This window comes from Pseudopipra pipra, chromosome 2 (assembly GCF_036250125.1).
Source record: "Pseudopipra pipra isolate bDixPip1 chromosome 2, bDixPip1.hap1, whole genome shotgun sequence".
Classification (NCBI taxonomy): Eukaryota; Metazoa; Chordata; class Aves; order Passeriformes; family Pipridae; genus Pseudopipra; species Pseudopipra pipra.
Genome location: NC_087550.1, coordinates 43,227,358 through 43,247,745, shown reverse-complemented (window position 1 = coordinate 43,247,745; position 20,388 = coordinate 43,227,358). Strand labels below are relative to the sequence as shown.

The following is a 20,388-nucleotide window of genomic DNA, read 5'->3' as shown; positions in this document are numbered from 1 at the left end:
GAGTGTTTCTTGTCTATGAAGGCTGTTTTAAATGATTTATGACTGCACAGTCTTGTATTTTTAGCTTCTGTGCAAAGCTTCCAAATCAAATCTTGATGGGAACTGCTGTCTGAGATAATTTTCTTGTCTTCCTCTCCACTAATGAAAAACAAGTGGTGTCTTGCAGTTAAACAGTATGATTGTCTTCCTTAGTATATTTTTTATACAAAAGAAACAGGAATACAGGTAGATGAGAACCGTAATATGATTCTAGTGTATTAAATAATTAAAAAAGATCAGTGAGTCCCTGTCTGACAAAACAGCAGTGCTAGAAAGCTTGGATTGTCTTTAAATGATGGGAAGTGAAGACATGCAAGAGGGTTGTGAGCTGGATGGCGCAGCTGGGTGGTGCAGCTGACACAACAGAAGGACAGAATGCCATCCAGAGGGGCTGGACAAACTTGAGAAGTGGACTCATGAGAAGCTCATGAAGTTCAAGAAGTCCAAGTGCAAGGTGCTGCACCTGGGTCAGGACAACCCAACAATGTGCACTTGCAGCCCAGAAAGCCAATCACATCCTAGGCTGCATCAAAACTGTGTGCCCAGCAGGTCTAGGAAGGGGATTCTGCCCCTATACTGCACTCTTGTGAGACCCCACCTGGAGTGCTGTGTCCAGATCTGGGGTCCTCAGCACAGGAAGGACATGGACCTGTTAAAGTGGCTCCAGAGGAGGCCATGAAGATGATCAGAGGGCTGGAGCACCTCTGTTATGAAGACAGGCTGAGAGAGCTGTTGTTCAGCCTGTAGAAGGCTCCAGGGAGATGTTATAGCATATTTCAGTACCTGAAGGGAGCCTATGAGAGAGCTGAAGAGGGATTTTATACAAGGGCATGTAGTGACAGGACAAGGAGGGATGGCTTCAAACTGAAAGAGAGTTCAGATTATTAGGACAAAATTCTTTACTGTAAGGGTGGTGAGGCACTGGTACAGGTTTCCCAGGGAAGTTGTGAATGCCCCATCCCTGGAAGTGTTCAAAGCCGGGTTTGATGGGGCCTCGAGCAATATGGTCTAGTGGGTGGTATCCCTGCTCATGGTAAAGGGGTTGGAACAAGATGATCTTTAAGGTTTCTTCCAACCCAAACCATTCTATGATTCCAATTCACCATTTTCTTGCTCTGGGTTCAAAGAAGAATTGCACAGTATGTGAATGTGCTGTACCATGAGGATGCTCACTTTTTCCATCCATCTTCAAACCTTTTATCACACTTCGTTTCTGTGAATTGCTGTGATTTAAACATTAATATTTCTTTTTAAGGTATCAGAGATGTCAAAACATAGGATAGTGATAAGGATTTCATCTAAACTAAAAGGAAGGGGCTAATTTGCAAGGTGTTTGGCCATCTGGTGGCAGAACTGGGCTTTATTTATGCTGGAGGCCGGATATCAGTGGCAACATTGCCTTCCCACCTTCATCTGCAATGGCTCTGCAGGGAAAAGCACAAAAGGCAGAAACAGAATGAAATTATCAGGAGTCACATTTGCATCCAAGGAGATTCAAGGCTCTGAAAAAACAATTTTTTCCTTTGGAAAAAAAATTGGAAGGTCTGGAATCAAGATGCTGAAGGATGAGCAAAGTTGCAAATACATGGCCTGTTACAACCCACACAGGTAGCAATAACAATAGTTGCAGCATCCTTCATTTTTTTAGTAAATGTTATACCAGCATATCTGAATGTCTGTGACATCTTCTCCAGCCAGTTATGGAGTGTCTGAGGTGCAGTAGCATACCCTGCTCTGGGCTCCACAGCTCTGGGATTCAGAGCTTTAGAGAACTGGTTGAAGAGCATTTTTGGGGAATTGCACAGGTGGGGTGATTCTGTTTTGGAGCAATGGAGTGCGCTAAGTCACCCTCAGAGTCCCTCATTGACCTGTGTTTTCTAGGAAATTTGCACATCTCTTTGCTTGACAGTTCAGTTATTTTGTCACAGGAGTGTAGGATTAGGAAAGAGATATTTTTGTCACCGATTCCAGGGGACCAATCTGCAAGTATTGGTCTTGACTGTGCATATTACAAACCAATTACGCAGCAAGTCTAAAGAAAAAGTGGTTTGCAGAGATTCAGAAAAACTATGAACAATTACAATTTTACAGGAAAAAAAGCAAGAGAAAATAAAACTGGTTTTTTTTTTTGTTTGTTTCAGAATGGATGCTGCTTGGGAATGGAGCATGAGTCATGATACAAAGAGGCAAGAAGTTAGGCAACTGCTAACAATGAATGTGGGTGAAAAAAAGTGTCTGCACAGGTTTCCAGTGTCACTTACAAATGCAGAGCATCCTATCTTTCTATAACTTTGTTCTGGTGTTTCACAGGAAAGTAAAGAATCCAGGAATCAGTTTCACACAAAAGGAGAACAAATTCAGTGTGATTGCTTTGGAAAAAAAAATTGTCAGCAATGTAAAACATCCAGAAATTAATTTCTTCTAACTGGAAAATTCTACCTTAAAGTCCCCTGCACAAAGGACAGTGCTATTAACAAGTATTTTGCTAATAACAATACAACTCCTCCTAATAAATGCTTTTGTTAAAAGAAATTTTTGTTTCTCTGCTGCTCATATAATTTCCTTTGCTTTTATCATCAGGTGATTCCTCGGTTCTGATGCTCCCAGTCCTGTGGTGTTTCACACATGTGGCTGCATTATTCAGGGCAATAAAATTGTGATGTTTCATTTCCTTAAATTAGCCTATACACTACATTACTTGGGTTACTCATCTTTGTGCAACTTCTGGTTGATGTGTTTTAGACAATTTCTGGCTATGTAGGTTTCATTGCATGTCTTTGTTGTTGGTTTTCTTATTTTCCCCTGTAACATGTTGCCTGCAGTGTGTCTGCAAATATGAGGGTGCCAATAAGAGTGCCTCTCCTGTGTGGTGTCATGCTTAGCTTCTCTGTTAGGTAGACTGGCACTGCCTGATCCTGGGCATTTCTCAGAGACCCGTACTGTTCCCTTTCCTAAAAGACGGGGTCTTGGGGACAGGATCTGTTTATTAGAGATGGGGTTATTGATTGTCTCCTTCTTCTGAAGAGAGACCGTTGTGCAAGATGACAGATCTTGGGGAATAATCTAAAAACTTATCACTCACCTTCTCAGGGAACATGTTTCACATCTAGATCAGCTTATTAAGGACATTTACTAATGAAACCCCAGTATGGTGACACAACAGCCAATTATTTTTTGCACTGGGTTCTCACTTGTTTGATGACTGACAGTAGGACCTTTTAAAACTGCAGGCCTGACAACTTTGTGTTAAATCTGTTATTTCAGTTTAGTCTTTAACAGCATGTCTAAACCCCAACCTGAATCCCCAAATATAATCACATTACAGACCAATTATTCTCCTTGCTGAGTCACTTTGTCAGTTTGACAGCATGCCTAGCAGAACATTTCAATTCCTTTCAATTCTTTGATTAAAGAAATGAATTAATTCAGAGTTTTTTTGTCTGGAGATGTGAAAGTCTGACTTTCCACTGATTCATAGTCACCATTTCAAGCTGGAGAGTTCTCTTTTGTGGTAAACTTAGAGAGCAGTCACAATGCTGGGCAAAATACTTCTTATTGCCATGCTGGGGCACAGATCTCTAGACTCCCTATATTTGAAGGTCAGCTCCCAGCTTATTGCTTGCATTGGCCAGAGGTTAGACTGTATTTCACTCTAGCAGCCATGAGCGGCCAATGCCACAAGTAGTCATGAAGAGGGAGTTGATCCTTGTGTAGCACATCTTCCCGATGGATTATTATTTAAAACAAATATACAAAGAATACAAAGATGTGTAGACAGAGTTGGGAGCTAGGAAAGAATATTTTAGACTTGAAGTTGAACTTATCAAATATTCATAGTGTTTGACCTTCTGAAGATTTGGTTGCTTAGAAAAGCTGGGTATCTGCAGCCTGCAGTGAAGACAGAACTGTTAACAACGTAGTACTGTCATAGCCTCTGATATATTTTTCAAGTCATTATAATGGGAAAGGAACAGGATTAGCATTGGCATTTTGAAACTCTTTCTCAAATACAACAAATACATTATGATTTAGAATCTATGAATATTGCATTGTTATCAGCATGCTACAGACTGAATTGACTGTTGTGCTGGCTCTTGCCTAGTCACATAATTAGGTGACACATGTCATAAGGAGTTAAACAAATGAGCAAACAAACAAACAAACAAAAAAATAAGAGGAAAGCTCATACTTTTCACTCTCATTTTGCTAATGAGGAACAACCCACAGGGAGAGTAGAGCTGAGGGGGCTTCCACTTAACACTGTGCAGTCCCTCCTGTGCAGATGTGGTCAACACAGGGAAATATGTGATGGGAGGGATGATAATCCACTCAAAATTAAGGAAAGTAAAATTATTGGAGACCTATGTAAGGACATAATAGAAATGTGTCGGGATAAAATTAGAAGGGCTAAGATGTGAAGTGGGTTTAATGACTTGTAGGGTAATAAAAAGACAAGGGGAGAACCTTCTGCACCTCTGCTAATAGGAAGGCAATGAAACCATGGCATCATTGCTGAGTTAGGAAGAACATCAAATAATGGTGCAAATGAGATATGAAGTAATTTTGGCTTCTAACTTTATAAAAAAGAATGATTTTGACCAGACTCTAAACACAATTAAGTTTTCAAAGGAGAAAATTATTGTCATGAATAAGAAAAGAAGAGGTAGAACGAAATGTTCAATAACGTACACGCATGTCAATCTCTGAAAAATCAGCAAGAAACTATCTGGATGCTGTAGAATATTTGGGGGAGATGTGAAAATACTATTGCTGCAGGACAATAAATACTTACAGATACATTCAGATATAGTATGTATAAAATTGCCTCAACCTGTTGCCCATAATTTTGTTCCTGCTTTCAAGGACCTTTAAAAAAATAAAATAAAGCAATCAAACTTTCAAGGAGAATTCATTTTTTTGTGTTCTCTTCATGGGAATCTTCACACTTGCTCAAAAAGATGCCTTTCTCTCTAAGCAAAGCTTGCAGTAATTCTACTTTGGGTTTTCTGTCATTATGCAGTCCAAAAAAAATTCATCTGTGAAAAAATTCTTTCAGATGTAGCTTTACTGCCAAGAAAGAGAGTATAATTTTCACTATCCTTTTGGGGATTTGCACAGCAGAAAGGTTGTTTTGAAGTGCAAAAAACCTGCTCTTTGTGCTGGGTAATTTTGCACCCTCCTGTGACCATGAGGCTCCTTTTTTAGTCCCAGATTCCCAGAAGTAGATAAAACACATTGCTGCAAGAAGCAAAATGTTCAGACTCAGAAAGCTGTCTGTGTGCTCTCTTCTTATAATCAAGTAATCCACAGTTGTTTCCAAAAGGATATATTCCAATAACTTTGCAATTTTATGAACATTTTTGACCTTCTTTCCACTGTACTCTACCACTGCTGGGGGGAAAAAAAATCTAACCTGTGACATTTCAGTTTATGCTTAATAACTACCATAGGCAGGGAGGAGTCCTGCAGCATTTTCTTGTCACCTTTGACAAGTTTTGTAGTATCACAGAAAAATGATCCTTGGGAATTAAAAAACCCAAGCTGTGGTTCTGTGTCTGCATGTCCAAACATCTCTCTTCCTTCTGTTCGGACAAGCTCTCTGAGAGTAGAAACTGCTTTGGTGCTGACACAACTTATGTATTCTTTCCAAGGCAGGCATCAGCAAGAGGTAGTGAAGTTCTGAGTACCTCAGTGGTTGCCAATGTTTGTTCCCAACTAAATCACAGAACTGCTTGATATTTTGTCCATATATGGAAAGAAATATCTTTCAAATGTCCATCAGCATCCTCTGGAAGAGAACCTGATATGTGATTGTGGATTGTAGGTGTATTTCAAACAAGACCCCTTATATCTCTCTTGAATTCAGTTTTTACATTGACCAATTTGCCTTTCCTCCTCTGAGAAGCCATCAAAGTCAGTATTACCTGTGCTGACATGTAATCCTCAGCCTTTGATTCTTCTATAACCATCATAATTTGCTTGGAAATTAATTCTGCAGTTTCACTAAGAAATGTATCAAAAAGTGTAGGCTTTTCACTACTCAGTGGTGACATACAAGGACTAGAATATATCCCACCTTAAATTTAAGGGGGTGATTTAGCACCAGTATGGGAAAGACATCTAAACTCCTTTTACAGTCAGTATAGTGAGAGGAACTGAAAGTGATTCAGTCTACTGAGTGTGGGTGGTGGTTTTTGGATAAGTCAGTGGACTCCAAGCTATGTCCTGCCTGGCCCTCCATGGGCTGTAATGGGAACTTGGACACCTGCCTGCCTCATATGTAGACACCTGCATTGCAGAAACTTGAATCCAGGAATGTTGGATTGTAGCCTGTATTTTTATACAGAAAATTATCATCATTATTTTTTACTCCTATATAGTAATTATATTCCATAGGATATAACTTTTCTACTGTGAGTCTTGCAGCAGCCATCAGAACAGTATTGAATTTTCTTGTTCTAAGATACTAGTCAAATTGCGTCTTATTAAAGGTGGGAAAGTTTCATATTTTTCACATATTGAATGTTAAATGTTTGTTAATATATTTTAATGTTCTAGTGAGGGATGGAGACTGTGGGGAGAACTGAGGGCTCCTCTTCCTGAAGCCACAGGGTCTTACCAGTGGAGGCCAGGCCCAAAAGCTGAGGGTACATTTTCACATAAACCAGTGGTTATATTTTGGAAGTCAAAGGGATTGGACAACATCTCAGAGGACTTTCAGAAGACAAACATTTTTCTAAAAGCAGACTAAAGAGAACCCAGAGACCTATGCTCTTCTATAGCATACCTTGGAAATGGAAAAAAAAAGCAAGTAAACATCTAAGGGTGATAACCTGGCTAAGAAAAAACAAAGAAGGAAGGATTTTGAAAATCCCTCAAGTTTGTTTTTTTCTTCTTGCTTTGAATGGCCTACAGAGAAAGCAATACATATGATATATGTAGAATTTTCATGATTCTGTAAGTCATGTGTGATACTTCCATAAGCAACCTATGAGGATAATGAAACCCTGAAAATGCTGGTAGATTCCACACATTTTTGGTCTCATGTGGCACTGGGAGCCAGATGATCAGTATGATGCTATGAAATGTCACACAATTGTTAGGTTTAGGATGTATATATAATCATATATATTTATATATATATATGATTTGTAAAGCCTTAGCACAACCCTGAAAATATGAAGAACAGCAAGGAGGTAATTTTGGTGGAACAGAAATTATTTTTAACTTGTATTCAAATACCCAGTAAAGATGATAGACCTCAAAAGACCATTTTCGTCAAGATGGGATGAGGCATTGTGTGTAGCAACATGTGATGCTTCTGGAATGTAGTTTTTCTACCTTTCACATAAAAACTAGATGGTAACATACCAGAGGTGATAGAAAATAAAGAAGGGTGTAAATTGGACAAGAGCAGTCACATCCCTCTTCTCCTTGTTCCCCTGCCCTTAGTGAAAAGAACATGGGAAGAGCAGCATACCTGATTTTTTCTTTTCTTTTCCCCAATTAAGTCCAATTTAAACATGTCAATTGTGTTCCACTGAGTTCCATCTCTCATGCTTTTCTTGCACAAATGGTGCTATGTATTCCCTAAGTCACAGCAATAGCCTCTTCCTCTGACCGGTTAAGCCCCCTGTCTTTAATTCTTGCTGACTTTTATGAACCATTCTATTTAATGACTCAAGGTGGAATGTTTCTGCTTTCCCTGGTACAGGCCCCTGAACAAGTGACATCTCTTGCTTCACACCATTGTGGGTAATACAACATGACTTGACATTTTCAGTCAAGTCATCAGAAATCCCAGGGGCAGGGTAGCTCCATTCTCCATATTCATGCTGAGCACAGCCAAAAAGAGGAGTTGCTGACATGGAGTTCTGGACTCTTGTGCTGACAGTGAACATATTATTTAAGATAGGATATGTATCTTTGGAGGATCTAGTGTTCCTTGTGGCTCATATTTCTGGATGCACTGCAAGAGCATCAGGAAATAGAAGATTTAATAAAAATAACATACAGCTGTAAAGGCCAAGATTCTGGTTATGAATTCATGACAGCTTACATTTGAAAAAAATCTCTGTTTTTCCAAACTGTTGCTCAAAGGACTGAGAAGAGCCCCTGGCTCCTGACAGAACAGCCCACAATGTGGCATCTGTCCTCCAAAATTCCCTGAACAGTAAGTAGCACAGATATTTCCCTAAGCTTGAGAAGATTATGTGATTGTAATATAAATCTTGACTGCTACTGCAATTGCAATTATAGCAGAAGAATCTTTCTGTATCCTTGTGTTTTGTTGTTTTGGTTTGGTTTTTGTTTTGGTTTGGTTTGGGGTTTTTTTTGTTTTGGTTTGGTTTTTTTTTAAATAACTTTATTCTGGTGGAATGGCTCAGGACTTTGTGAATGATATGCAGTAATGTTTCCATCTTAGATTGCTTATTCCTGATTATATTGATTTCAGACTACTAAGTCACTTTTCTATTAGCACGATGATTTTATTGTCTAATAGTTATTTCTTTCATGAAACAAAAGTGATTTTGAATAACAAAGAAAAAAATACATTATTTTGTTACTACTTGAGTCTCCAAGAGGATCAGACAAGAAATGCTGTGCATATACCAAACAAGAGCAGTTTCTGTCCCAAATACATTGTAAGAGAAAGGAAAGACTATCAGCTTTTTATTTAGAGATGGGAAACAGAGATACAAAAAGATACTTTTTCCTGTTATGCTACAGCTGTGGTTATGGGTACTTGTATTCAAGATGATTGTTGTGTGTTTTCAATCCTTTCAGATTTGAGCATAAGAAGTGTTGGCATGTACACAACAACTTTCAACTACCTGTAAAAAGCTTTATTCTTAGACATTATGTTCCCTTCTTTGGTGAGACAATTGGAACTCAAGCCAATGCAATCCAGTTAAGACAAAAAATCTTTGGTTGCAGATAAATGGGCCAGCACCGAATGTAATGACTCATTGCCTCTGTTTATTCCTTAATTACTAAGTTTCTGTGTGGGGATCTCAATTTTATGACAACAGATCTCACTGGCATCACTTTCACAATGATTCTGTTCAATGACATGTTTGAGCTCAAGCACTGAATTAGGCTAGGGGCAAAACACTGCCAGTGGGGTTTCCAGTGATAGAAACCTCCATGATTCCTAGCTCCAGCACCTACTGACTCAGAGCTGAAGAAAAAATGGCTGGAAAATTCTGGGGAAACTGCTGTACATGCTAAGCAAATGAAGGAAGAAAACTGTAAGACTTAAGGCAGAAATCAGTGATCTATGTGGTGGTACAGGCAGAACCACATAAAGAGAACGACCACTTCCAGATACATATTCTATCACTTTCCTCTTCCCACAGTGCTGCTGGATCCAGACTCTTGAAAGTAATGCTGTTTTACTCTGAAATTTTGAAGCCAGAAGGAATTGTAGTTATCCAGTTGACTGATGTCCAGCCTTTATCTGAAATTTGCTAATAAAATAACTTTGTTTTTCTGACTGCCTCTAGTTACAGCCTAACGTCTGCTCCTACCTGTTGCAGAGCCTTGATTAATAGCTTTGGTGGGCATACTGCTTCTGTGATAGGAGGTCCTGCCAACATGTAGAAAAGCTAATCCCAAAAGAGAGACAAGGCACAAAAGGGGAAGCTGCTCTAGAACTGCTGGGAAAGTTGATCAGAGAGGACAAGGGAGAAACTGATTGCCCTGAAAATATGCTGTGTGAGCTTACTGAGGGTGCTCAGAGAAAGTATGAAAATGGGTTTTGAAAATAAGAAGGAAAATGAGACATTGGAAGAGCAGTTGAGAGAAGGAGCTGGGAGTGAATGCTTTCCCTCTTACTTTCACCCCTGATTGGCATGAAGATCAGGAGAGACAAAAGAGTTTTGAAGAGGTCTGAGTCATCTCTTCTAATCAGGGGGAAAAATATTCTGCAGAGTCCCCCTCTCCTCTTCAGGGTGTGTTTCTGGGAATCAGTCTGCTTAACTGAGGTGGCTTAGGCCTTGCAGAAAAAATTGCAATTGCATTAAGTCTACTTGCTGCCTCAAAAAACCCAGAAGAAAATACGTTTGAGGTAGTTGCTGAGCTTGCATGCATCCACTTTTGATGATTTTGGTTTCAAAGGTGGCATGTATTACCATTGGATAATTAAAGTGTTATCCTAATTAATCTGGACCTACAGATCATAGTGTCTCTGAAATACATTTTCTCCATTAATTAGTGATTTTAACAGTGTGTTTAGGTACAACAAAATCTGCCTTTTCCTGGCAGGGGATTTGCTCTAGCTTCTTTCTTCCAAAAGAAAATCAAATCTCGTTTTCTTTTAAAAAACCTTCATTTGGACAATCATTCTTTGTGAAACTGTGATAAAAGAAGGGTCTTCAGATACTTATGTAGGGAATGCAGAAAGAAATAACTGACACACATTCAACCTGAGGAGCTGGAGATGACTTTTTTCCACCAACCTTTTAACCAAACAGGTGTAGGTTGCAGCCTAGCAAAAAAGATTTCCTAGCAAGTCCAAGGACAATAGTAGCTCTTGACTTGCTTTTTCTGCTGTTCAAGACAACATCACTTAACAAGGACTTGTGCTAATCTATCAATTATGTTTTTATATTAAGAAACCTCAGCACATTTTGATCCCTAGCATAATTACTTCCTCCTGTGCAAAGCAATGACAAAGTTCTTGTAGCTGTTGTGGCTGACTGAAAGTACATTACTCACTTTGTATGAAAAATAATGCTGAAGACACATGACTCCATAATAGCTGCTTTGTGACCATTTTGTGGTCTTTGTCTCTCTCCCATTATAAATCATGTATTTTTGAGGTATTTCCAACTCACACGTTGAAATTTGCATCAACCTAATGTTCAGCTTTCAACATGATGCCTAGAAAAATTATCCAGGAGTATAAAAAGTCGCAGATTCCTTAGTCAAAGGTAGGTTCTCCTAAATCATAACATTTCTTCCTCTCCACATTTTCTGAGTTCAAATGAAAAACCTTGAGGAGGGAGGCAAACCCCCTTGTTTGAAGGTCAAAGTTTCCTCTTGCACTAGACACCTTATACATATAATAAGATTGTACCTGGCATGAACAGCTTAAAACTCATAGAAAAAAGGCACAAACTTGATGAAAGAAGTTTGGGAAAACTGACTTTTATCGATAACAAGACAAACACTCCCTGTCCAACTATAGTACCATTCTTGATAACATAATCATGTTATCAAGCATACAAGCAAGCAGGTGTTTGTATCTTTTTGCCATCATTCTGTTGGTGACACAGTAAGATAATGGCCCTTAGACCCCATTACAAGAAAGACTTTGGCATAAATGATCTTAACTGGTTTAAACAGGACTTGCACAATCATGATCCCATTCTACTCAGTGCTTGTCAGACCACACCTGGAATACTGTGCTCAGTTTTGGAACGGTTTTATGTTTCTTCTCCCTGTTGCGGTTATTGGGAGATGATTATCTGAAACTGCTACGAGGAGCAGAAAGAAAGAGGTCTAATAGAGGTATCAGTTTAGGTTTGAAACATGTTCTGTACCTAAGTGGAAAGCATAAAATGATCTGATTTTTAGGCCTATTACCTTACTACAGATGACAGAGGTGCATTTTGACAAATCTGTATAAGCAGACAAGCGATACCTAGAGCAGAAGAGGAAGTGGGTACTTAGTAGTTGGTTTTTGATAGGCCTTTCTGATGAACTGGGAAAAAATATCTGCATAATGAGACTTTGGTATATGTACTACAGCTGCACAGATTTTAGCAAGATGATGAAATTGTTGCTCCTTCTTGGTGTCTTGTTCTTGTAAAACCAGATGTTTCATGTATTTGAGGCTTGAAAGCACCATGAGAACAGCAAACGGTGCCGTCCGCTTTCTTCATATAATCAAATTTATTTTTTTTTTTAATATATAGTTGAAAATCATGCCAGAGAGGAGAATAATTAGAGGAGATTTTTTTCCCCTACTGTTAAGACACTGTCCCAACAGTATTACCAACAGTATCACCATTGCAGGTTGGTAGTGGTAAGCTTTCAAAAAATGTCCTTATCCCCTGAAATACTGAGAAGAAACTCCATCCTCCCCCAACAAAATTAGATGCATAGGCACCATAGCTTAGACAGAAAAACTGTAACCTCCTTTGATAAAATGTTCTGTTTAAAGTGCATTACTGAAATGGATATGAAAGGTCCAGGTGGCTGTGAAGAGCAGCAGTGCTAGAGCTGGTCCCCTTGCATGCCAGTGGGTGGGTAGCCTCCCTTGAAATGTGTACTTTCCTCTTCTTCAGCAAGGCCAACTCCAGCCCTTGTCAGGTGATCAGCTTCTTCATAGACATGCAAAGGAATCTGCTCTAGGTATCGGCAGACTGGCATGGGTGGTGTGGTGCCCCTCCGCTCCTCCTTCCCAGTGACAGCAGCATTTGAAAGCTACACAACAAACTGATTATTCCTACATTATCTTCTTCATTATCTGCACAAGAAAAGCAGCTGCTTTCCATGGAAATGTCCCTTCAAACACTGTGGTGAAGCTGGGCAAAAGAAGGAAATCTCCATTACAGCAATGAGTGTTAGAAAGCATGTATCTGAAGTTATGAGACAGAACTCTATTTTTTGCTAGAAAATCAAAGAGAATATATAAAATGTCAAGGGATAGAAAAGAAAAAAGGAGAAAATGCTCAGACCAAAAGAAAAAGGAGAAAACATTCAGACCAAGAGAAATGACAGCTGACACTGGTTAGCATCAGTAGAGATTACAGTCCTTCTTTTACTAATGGACTTTCCTGAGGTAAAGGATTACATCAATTTGTCTTGAAATTACACTTGACGAGGGGTAAAATGTCTATTACAATCCCATTTAATAAACTATTAGGCCATTTAAATATGCTCTCTTTCTCATTTATCCACTGGAAACATGTGCTTTAGCAATTCATTAACCTCCCTTCTAATTATATGAATACAGGCAGTACTCTGTTATGGCCCTGCAGAACCATAGCACAAGAAATTTTGTTATTTTGCTCAAAGTACATGTTTGTTTCTGAAAAAGGGCACAGAAAGGTTAGAGGGATGTAGTTGTTTGTACCCTCCCTTGGATTTACTGGAATAATTACTTACTTGTTGAAACTTAGCCATTACTTCAGTACAGATTTTATTACAGGTCAAAGACACGTTTGTGGAAGCAAAACCAAATCTCCTACTAAAATGAAAAATAGCAGATAAAATCAGATACAGTACTTCTACTTCAAGGAAAATATAAATAAGTACTTCATTAAGGATCTTCTCAGAGGCAATAAGCTGGCTTGGAAGAGTTCTGAACTTCAAGGACATTCTCTCTACATGGAGCCAAGTTCAAACTTTGCAGTGCTGGAGATATATTACAGTTTTTCTGAAGGGAATGTGGCAGGCTCAGAGGATGAGAATGCTGATAAGCACAAGAGAGCTTCTGGGCTGCAATGTCTCCCAGTGCAGTTTATTTTCCAGTTTAGAGTGAAGTCCAACACTTGCTGCTTTTAAGGAGGAAACAAACTTTCCAGGACAGTTTTGGGTCTGATGGCTGTTACAGAGGTAGTATGCTTGAAATGCCCAGTGCCTAGGGATGAGTTCATGATATCTGACATGAGCACTTTGCAAAGCTTTGGAGTGCTACTTCCCAGCTTTAGTATTCATTATTTCAGCTTATATGATCTATAGGAGGATTTAAACCCATCCATTTGAGAATCTGCAAAGGGGCTTGTACTGCCTGGATTACATGGCAGTGATGTCCGGAGACTGCTAATGCACCAGGGGAACCAACCTTGGAATGAAAACAGGGAAGATCAAAATGTTCTCTCTCTTGAGAGAAACACTAGGAAGATTTCCAAGGCATTTTTTATCCTGCTCTATTTTATTCCTCATATTTATTCTCTCACTCCAGAAAGGGTGTCACAGGTGTTGTCGCAGCTGGGGGACAGGCCTATGACTTCTAAGAAGTGCACTGTCACCTCACTTAGCATGTGAAGAGGATGCTTGCTAATGTGTATACTCAAGTTGCAACAAAGATTAGACCATCCTTCTGTTCCCTGGTTGCACAGTGTCAAGTGCCACACAGACCCTGGTCCATGACTGGGGTTTTTAGGTACTGAGTCTGTCACTGGAATAGACAGTAAAAATGAGACAGAGCTCCTCCAATAGTACACAGCCTATCAGGTGCAAATAATAAAATGTGAATGCTGCTTTAAGCAGCTGTCAAAGCAATGCTCCTGTTCTTCTCCCGCCTCTGTCTTTTGTGAGTGAGTTGAGAGGTTTGGGGGAAAGCAGGCATTACCCTGCATCTAGCACAAAAGGAAGAACAAGTACAAAGCTCTACATAAAAATTCAGTGTAGAAGAGTGTGTGGGAGCAGTGGGAAAGCAGTGCCGAACCCTGGAGAGAGAAGGCTAAGGACAAAAGTAGGCCTATCAGTTTGTAGATGTGCTCTGAACAGATATGAGCATAGTGCTGCCTCTGTTCTGGACTGGATGCTGGATAGCTATTTTGAGCAGTGCTACCAGTACCACATGGTATTGCATTCAATTGCCTTTACTACCTGCTTCCTTAACAAAGGTTTTAGCTTGAGGATATCCCCTGATGCACCTCTTTATTGTAGTGGAACTCCATTGGCACTTCTCTGAATCAGTTTGTATTGGACAAGTAACCAGGACTTTCTGAGGAGGAAAGCTGGTTGTTTGGGTAGAACAAGACCACTGTCCCTCCACATATACAACAAAGGTGTTGAATGTGAACCCTGAGTGTTATTTTAGAGCTAGTCCCCATTCCCCAGATGCTCAAATCCATACATTTCTGAATAACTGCACAAGAAGCAGGATTATTATTGAACAGCCTTGTGTTCCCATCTGGTAGTTCATTCAGGTTTTCTTGAGAGGAGAGGGGCCATATGCTGCTGTGAATGGACAGAAAGCAACTGCTCAACATGAGCCTTGCAACTTTGCAGTGGACTGTGGCAAGCCCTGGGGTTTGCTGTTGTAGAGTAGTGACATGCACAGTATAAAATCTGACATTAGTCAAATAATGAATTTGAAGGAGTAATGGACAGCGATCTATCTTCCAGCATTTCACTGTTAAATCTGCTCTGCCCAGAAGCTGGGATATTTATTATTCAAGAGGATCTGCCATGGCATTTGGATTCAGCTTAATCAAATGTTTTTGTTATAATGGGGAGGACTAAGAGCTGAGCAGAAAGACCATGAAATTATTTTTAAGACCAGTTTTCTTGCAGGAACTGCCTGTGTAGACACAAACACTTTCATGTTTAATGCCTTGTAAAGTGCTGTGTACAACAACTTGCTTAACTGAATGAGTAATGAGTAATATGAATGCGATATAATAATACAAAGATAACATGAAAACTCTTGAGACATTCATGACAAGAATCCCATCTTTTTGTCTCAGTGAATTTCAGAGTGCCCTAAGGGAACCTTTTTTTCCAGAAGAAAAGCTGACTTACGAATTTTCCTATTATATCTAATTGTAAACAGAGATTCCCATAACAGAGCTGACTTGAGAGTGCCTTCATCTCTTAAAATTGGATATCCACCCATGAGGATGTGTGACCTTGTTGCCAGATCATGTATTCAATGATTCTCTTTTGATTTTAAATCTGGTGCTCTTCTGGGATAATAGGTGGCTCTGTGGGGCTTACCAGTAAAGGAAGGAATGAGAAAATTTTGTGGTAACCAAGCAAACAGGCAATAGAGATATGACTGCTTAGAGTTTCAAAACCCAGTTTTCAAAATCTTGGTGGAAAGAGTTAAGTAGGCTTGTAAATATACCTGTTGTAAGGCTTCTCCTGGCACCATGCCAAGTGACAAGCAGTCTGTTTGGATGCATAAGGGCACAAATCTGTAGAACATCTGGAATCCCAACAGAGATTAAACAAAGATAACATTGTCTACGTGTTAGCTGTGCGCACAGAAACTTCTGGCTCACAGGTGTGTTACTGAGGACCATTCACAATCTTCCTAAGGAAGAATTACTCATCAGAAAGAATACCATAGCAAACAAATTTCAAATACATGAGTATGGGAAAAGTCTATGAAATTTACAGAGCTGAGGATATTCTCCTTCCCTCTCCCTTTCTCAGATTTCTGCCTCCTCTTTGTAGTCCTGGGACTGAGGAAAGGGTTTGTTGTTGAAATCTTTGCATTTCACTGTGGAACTCTGCCCATCCTTGAAGCCTTCCTGCACACATGCACCACAACAGTCTCCAACCAACTTCTTCCTACATAATACCCTGTGAGACTTGGGTTTGTGGCTACTGCCTGTACCATACTTGTTATCATGGTCAGAGTCCTTACACAGAAGGTATTGCCTATAGCCTCAGAAATGGGAACAAAATATGAAGTCCAGAGAAGTGCTGAGCAGGAGGTTTTGATGCTGAAGGAGAAGGTGGTGAATTCAGGAAAGGTACCTATACAATGGTACATTTCTGACTTCATCACATGTGAATTATTGCAGTCTTCAAAACAAAAGTCCTCAGGATGCGTCTTTTACACCAGACACCTGGAGAGGTTGAGACGCTGAGATGCTGTGCTGAGCAGTCTGGAAGGAGAGGCGTGGAGCTGGGGCCACAAGTTGCATGGTATATTTGAACTTATTTGTGGATGAATAACTGTATGATAGTCATCTTTCCTCATCTTAAGCGTTATAATGGAGATAGGATAAAGAGTTCCCTTTCCTCTCCTTTGAAACCATGGTTTCTGCCAGGGCAGATGAACCCTCTTCTACTTCACTGTTCAGCTCTTACAGCTTTGCCTCCTACCTTACTGACAGGTGTGGGAATCCCCTGTGCTCCTGCACAGGAATTGGGTAGGTTATAAAACACCTACACAAAGACCCAGCAGGAATCAATGGCAACACCAGGCAAAGAAACCAGTAAGCTCAGCAGTGCCTACAGAGCTCCAGACCTGCTCCCTCTGATTGTTGGAGGAGAGCCATCAGCCACAGGCACCTGGTGAACTCCACTGAAGAGTTAGAGGGGCCACCCCTCCCCTCCCTCCAAGGACCTGCAGACTGTGGGGGTGAGCATCCACAGGGGCATGAGACTCATGAGGGCTGCAGGGGAATAGCATTTGTGGATGTTGTACCACTTATGAAGTGTATTAAGGGAGTTGTGGCAATGTGCAAGAATTGGTATGGGATATTTAGGGGAAGGATCAGAGGAGGTTCTGCTGCGGGAACTAATGTGAGAAAAAATGGGGATCAAAGATGCTGGTCTGGGTGACATCTGCCAGTCAGTATGTTCAGAGGACCGAGACCTGCACCTCATCACCACAGCCTACAATCTTACTAAATATTCCTGCATAATAATAACTATTTGTTACTACTGACACTAATTACTCTGACATTCTCTACACTGACTTTCTATGTGGGCACACCCTCTATTCTGAGCACATGTGAGAGACCACCAGCAACCTTCAATCTGGATGAGTGGACAGCAGCACTTGAGCCCAGTGCCGGCAACTGGAATGGAATCCCAAACCTCAGAGGCTGGAGGGTTCCCACCTGGGGAAACTGGGGCCTGCGGCCAGCTCTGGTGCACACTGAGTAGCTAATGCCAGCTACCAGAGAGACTCATTTTCCATGTGTGCGTACAGATTTCACTGGTGGAGGCCAATGCTGATCAGCAGGAAAGGAATCATGCTGTTCATGTGTGTGTGAGCACTGTGTGTGTGTGTATGAGTCTATGCAGGTGTAGGCACAGTGTAAAGGCACTGCTCTCTGTGTTCATCCGTGGCTGGCCATGTGTGTGTGTGTTTGCGTGCGCTCACGTGTGTACCCCCTGGTAACACGTTCTCAGCCTTGCTGCAGGCTGGGCCTGGAGCAAGGAGGTGCAGCAACCTTGCATCAGCTGGATGGTGGCAGGAAGAAACCCCCAGGGTGCTGTAGCCATTGGATCTGGCTACCCTTGATAAAACAAGACAAGAAAAATGTACACTGCTACTTGTGCAAGCACAGATTCAAGGTTTAATGCTGTACAACTTTGTTGATGCTGCCATATGGTGGGGACTCGGGTTACTGACAGCAGAAGACTCTCAGGTCATTGAGAGCTGTGTCATCCCTCTTTCCCTGGGGTCCCTCCACCTTTGTTTGGAGCCCACAGATAGCCCCAGAGGTGCAGTTGCTGCTCCATGGGCCAAAGTGACCCCCTGAAAGTCCCCAGCCCTCCAGCTTTGTTCCGTTTGAGCAGGCGAACCTCACATTGTTGACTGCTGTGTTGTCACGAAAGTACTGCCACTTTTCCACACGCAGGGAGAAGGAAACCAGCTTGTTGCTGGAGCAGAGCTGGGCCTCAGTCCAGTTTCCCCACCTGCCAGAGAAGAAAACAACTCGCCAAGACTTTGTTCAGCCTCTGCTGTGCTGCAATCAACACCACAACGTACTTGGGATCCTGGCAGTCCTGGGGCAATCCTGCACCCCTACACAGAGATGGCAGGTTTCTAGGAGCACCTGTTTCTCTCTGCTTCTCCATCATTCCCTGGATGCCCAGACACCACCAACCCCAGGCTGCTCTGTTCCTGCACAACCCCTTGGCAATTTCAGCTGCTTGCTTTGTCCCTGTTACTTGATGCCCTTTTCAAAGTAAGCGTTTGAGGAAAAGGAGAAAGTACAGGCTTAAGAACTGCATCTTTTTGAACTCTCCTTCATCTTTGACAGCACTGTTCCTTTCCCTGGGACCAGATCCTTTCCGTAAGACCTTCACACTTTGTGGTCAAGGGGAACTCACCCACCTCTGCAAGCAGGTGGTGAACCGCCTTCACAGGGGAATGTGGGCTATGCAGAAACCACTTGCTGCTTTTCCTTCATGCTTCCCAGAAGCTGCTGCCCTGAAGGAGGATGAGAAAGTGAAGATACTCACCATCCCACGGAGGACTCAATGACTGTGCCATCTGTGCAGAGCAGGCGGATGCCATTTAGAGCCGTGTCATCGGCAAACAGCCAAAACCCCTGGTAGGGCTGGACCTTAGAAGAGGGAAAGAAAATAGGAGAGGTCAGCACCATCCCCCATTTAAAAGAAGTGATGAGGTGAACCCTCGTGACGAGGGTTTGTAGGAGGCTTTGTGTACAGAGCGAGACAATGCAGCTGGGTAGGGCTGTGAGGCAGCTCCACAGCATTTCTCAGGAAGGCCTTTTTGCTGTTGCCCACCTCTTTTTTTCTCCAAATGGTGGGTCAGAGGCTCTGGACACAAGAATGTTGTGTGGCTGCTGTCCCAGGTCATGCCCACACTCTCACCATGTGCTATGATACCCAGAGCTGTTGTGCTGTTAGGTGGGACTTCTTCCAGACACCCGGGAACAGGATCTGCTGAACTGACTCCAGGTCTTTTTTTTACCCAGTGGACTCCTCTGGTAAGAAATCATTTACTGGCAGGGAGCCTGGAGAGCTACTCTATGCTAGAGAACTCTTGCTGAGAAGCCTGCATGAGAAATGCAGATACAATGCAAACTGCTGCGATGGGACAAAGTGTTGTGGCCAGCTCCGCTAGGACCAGAACAAAATAACGTTGTTTCACAGCAGGTTTTTTCCCCCCTGAAGAAGAAGTGAAATCTTACCTTCAATTCAAATCCCCTAGCGTAGCCACTGGGGCAAAACTGTTTGTGCCCCCAGGAACCCAAGGGGCCTCCATTTGGCACCATGAGCACTGACTCATATTGTCGTGCCTCTGTGCCCTGGAGGCAGCAGGAGCCCAGCAGGCAGAGGACGGCTGGGACAAGCAGCTGCATCGCAGGGAACCTGCTCAATGCCTCGCTACACGGAGGTGATGGCACAGGGGAATTTATTTGCCAGGAGAATGGGTGGGAGTCCTTGGGGAGTGTCTACAAAGCTCATGGGGAGTGCTCCTTGTTGCTATGTACTGCTCCTGGTGACTGCCTGTCCCTCAGTGGTGAGGCCACCTTTGCCAGGTGGAAGGGCTGTCACTGGTATGCACTGGTCATAGGACTTGCAGGGCTGTGAAAACTTGTGGATGTGAGGAAACGGAAGGGGGTCAGAGCTGAGACTATTTCCCAAGGGAGTGCTGTGGTTGGAAGAGGATCTTGACAATGCTGCCAGAAGGATGTTGGAGAGAGGGAGGTAGGAAGAGCAGTGGTGGACTGCAAGGGGAAGAAACCTCTGAAGGGGCTGAGGCAAAATTTGAGATGGAACAGTCTCAGGGTCCTTTGCCTTGTGGAAGTCCTCACTTGTTTCCTCTTTGCTTTCCTTCTCACCATCCCACTGAGATTGAGGAAAGTGCCTGCACAGGAAGCCATTGCATTTTGCTCTGGGACAGGCATTAAGTGTAAGTGACTAAGTGTGTCAAGCCCTACTCAGAGT

The 20,388-nt window shown here is 41.8% G+C and overlaps 1 protein-coding gene across 1 annotated transcript; it reads right to left on the bottom strand.

Annotated features, from left to right (window-relative positions):
• Nucleotides 1-18,015: 18,015 nt before the first annotated feature.
• On the bottom strand, nucleotides 18,016-19,757 carry LOC135406794 (vitelline membrane outer layer protein 1-like). Its single transcript, XM_064641236.1, has 3 exons — nucleotides 19,629-19,757; nucleotides 18,934-19,037; nucleotides 18,016-18,384 (listed from the first exon to the last, which is right to left on the bottom strand). Exons 1-3 carry the CDS (start codon nucleotides 19,710-19,712, stop codon nucleotides 18,090-18,092), a joined length of 483 nt encoding a protein of 160 aa, XP_064497306.1. The 5' UTR covers nucleotides 19,713-19,757; the 3' UTR covers nucleotides 18,016-18,089.
• Nucleotides 19,758-20,388: the final 631 nt, after the last annotated feature.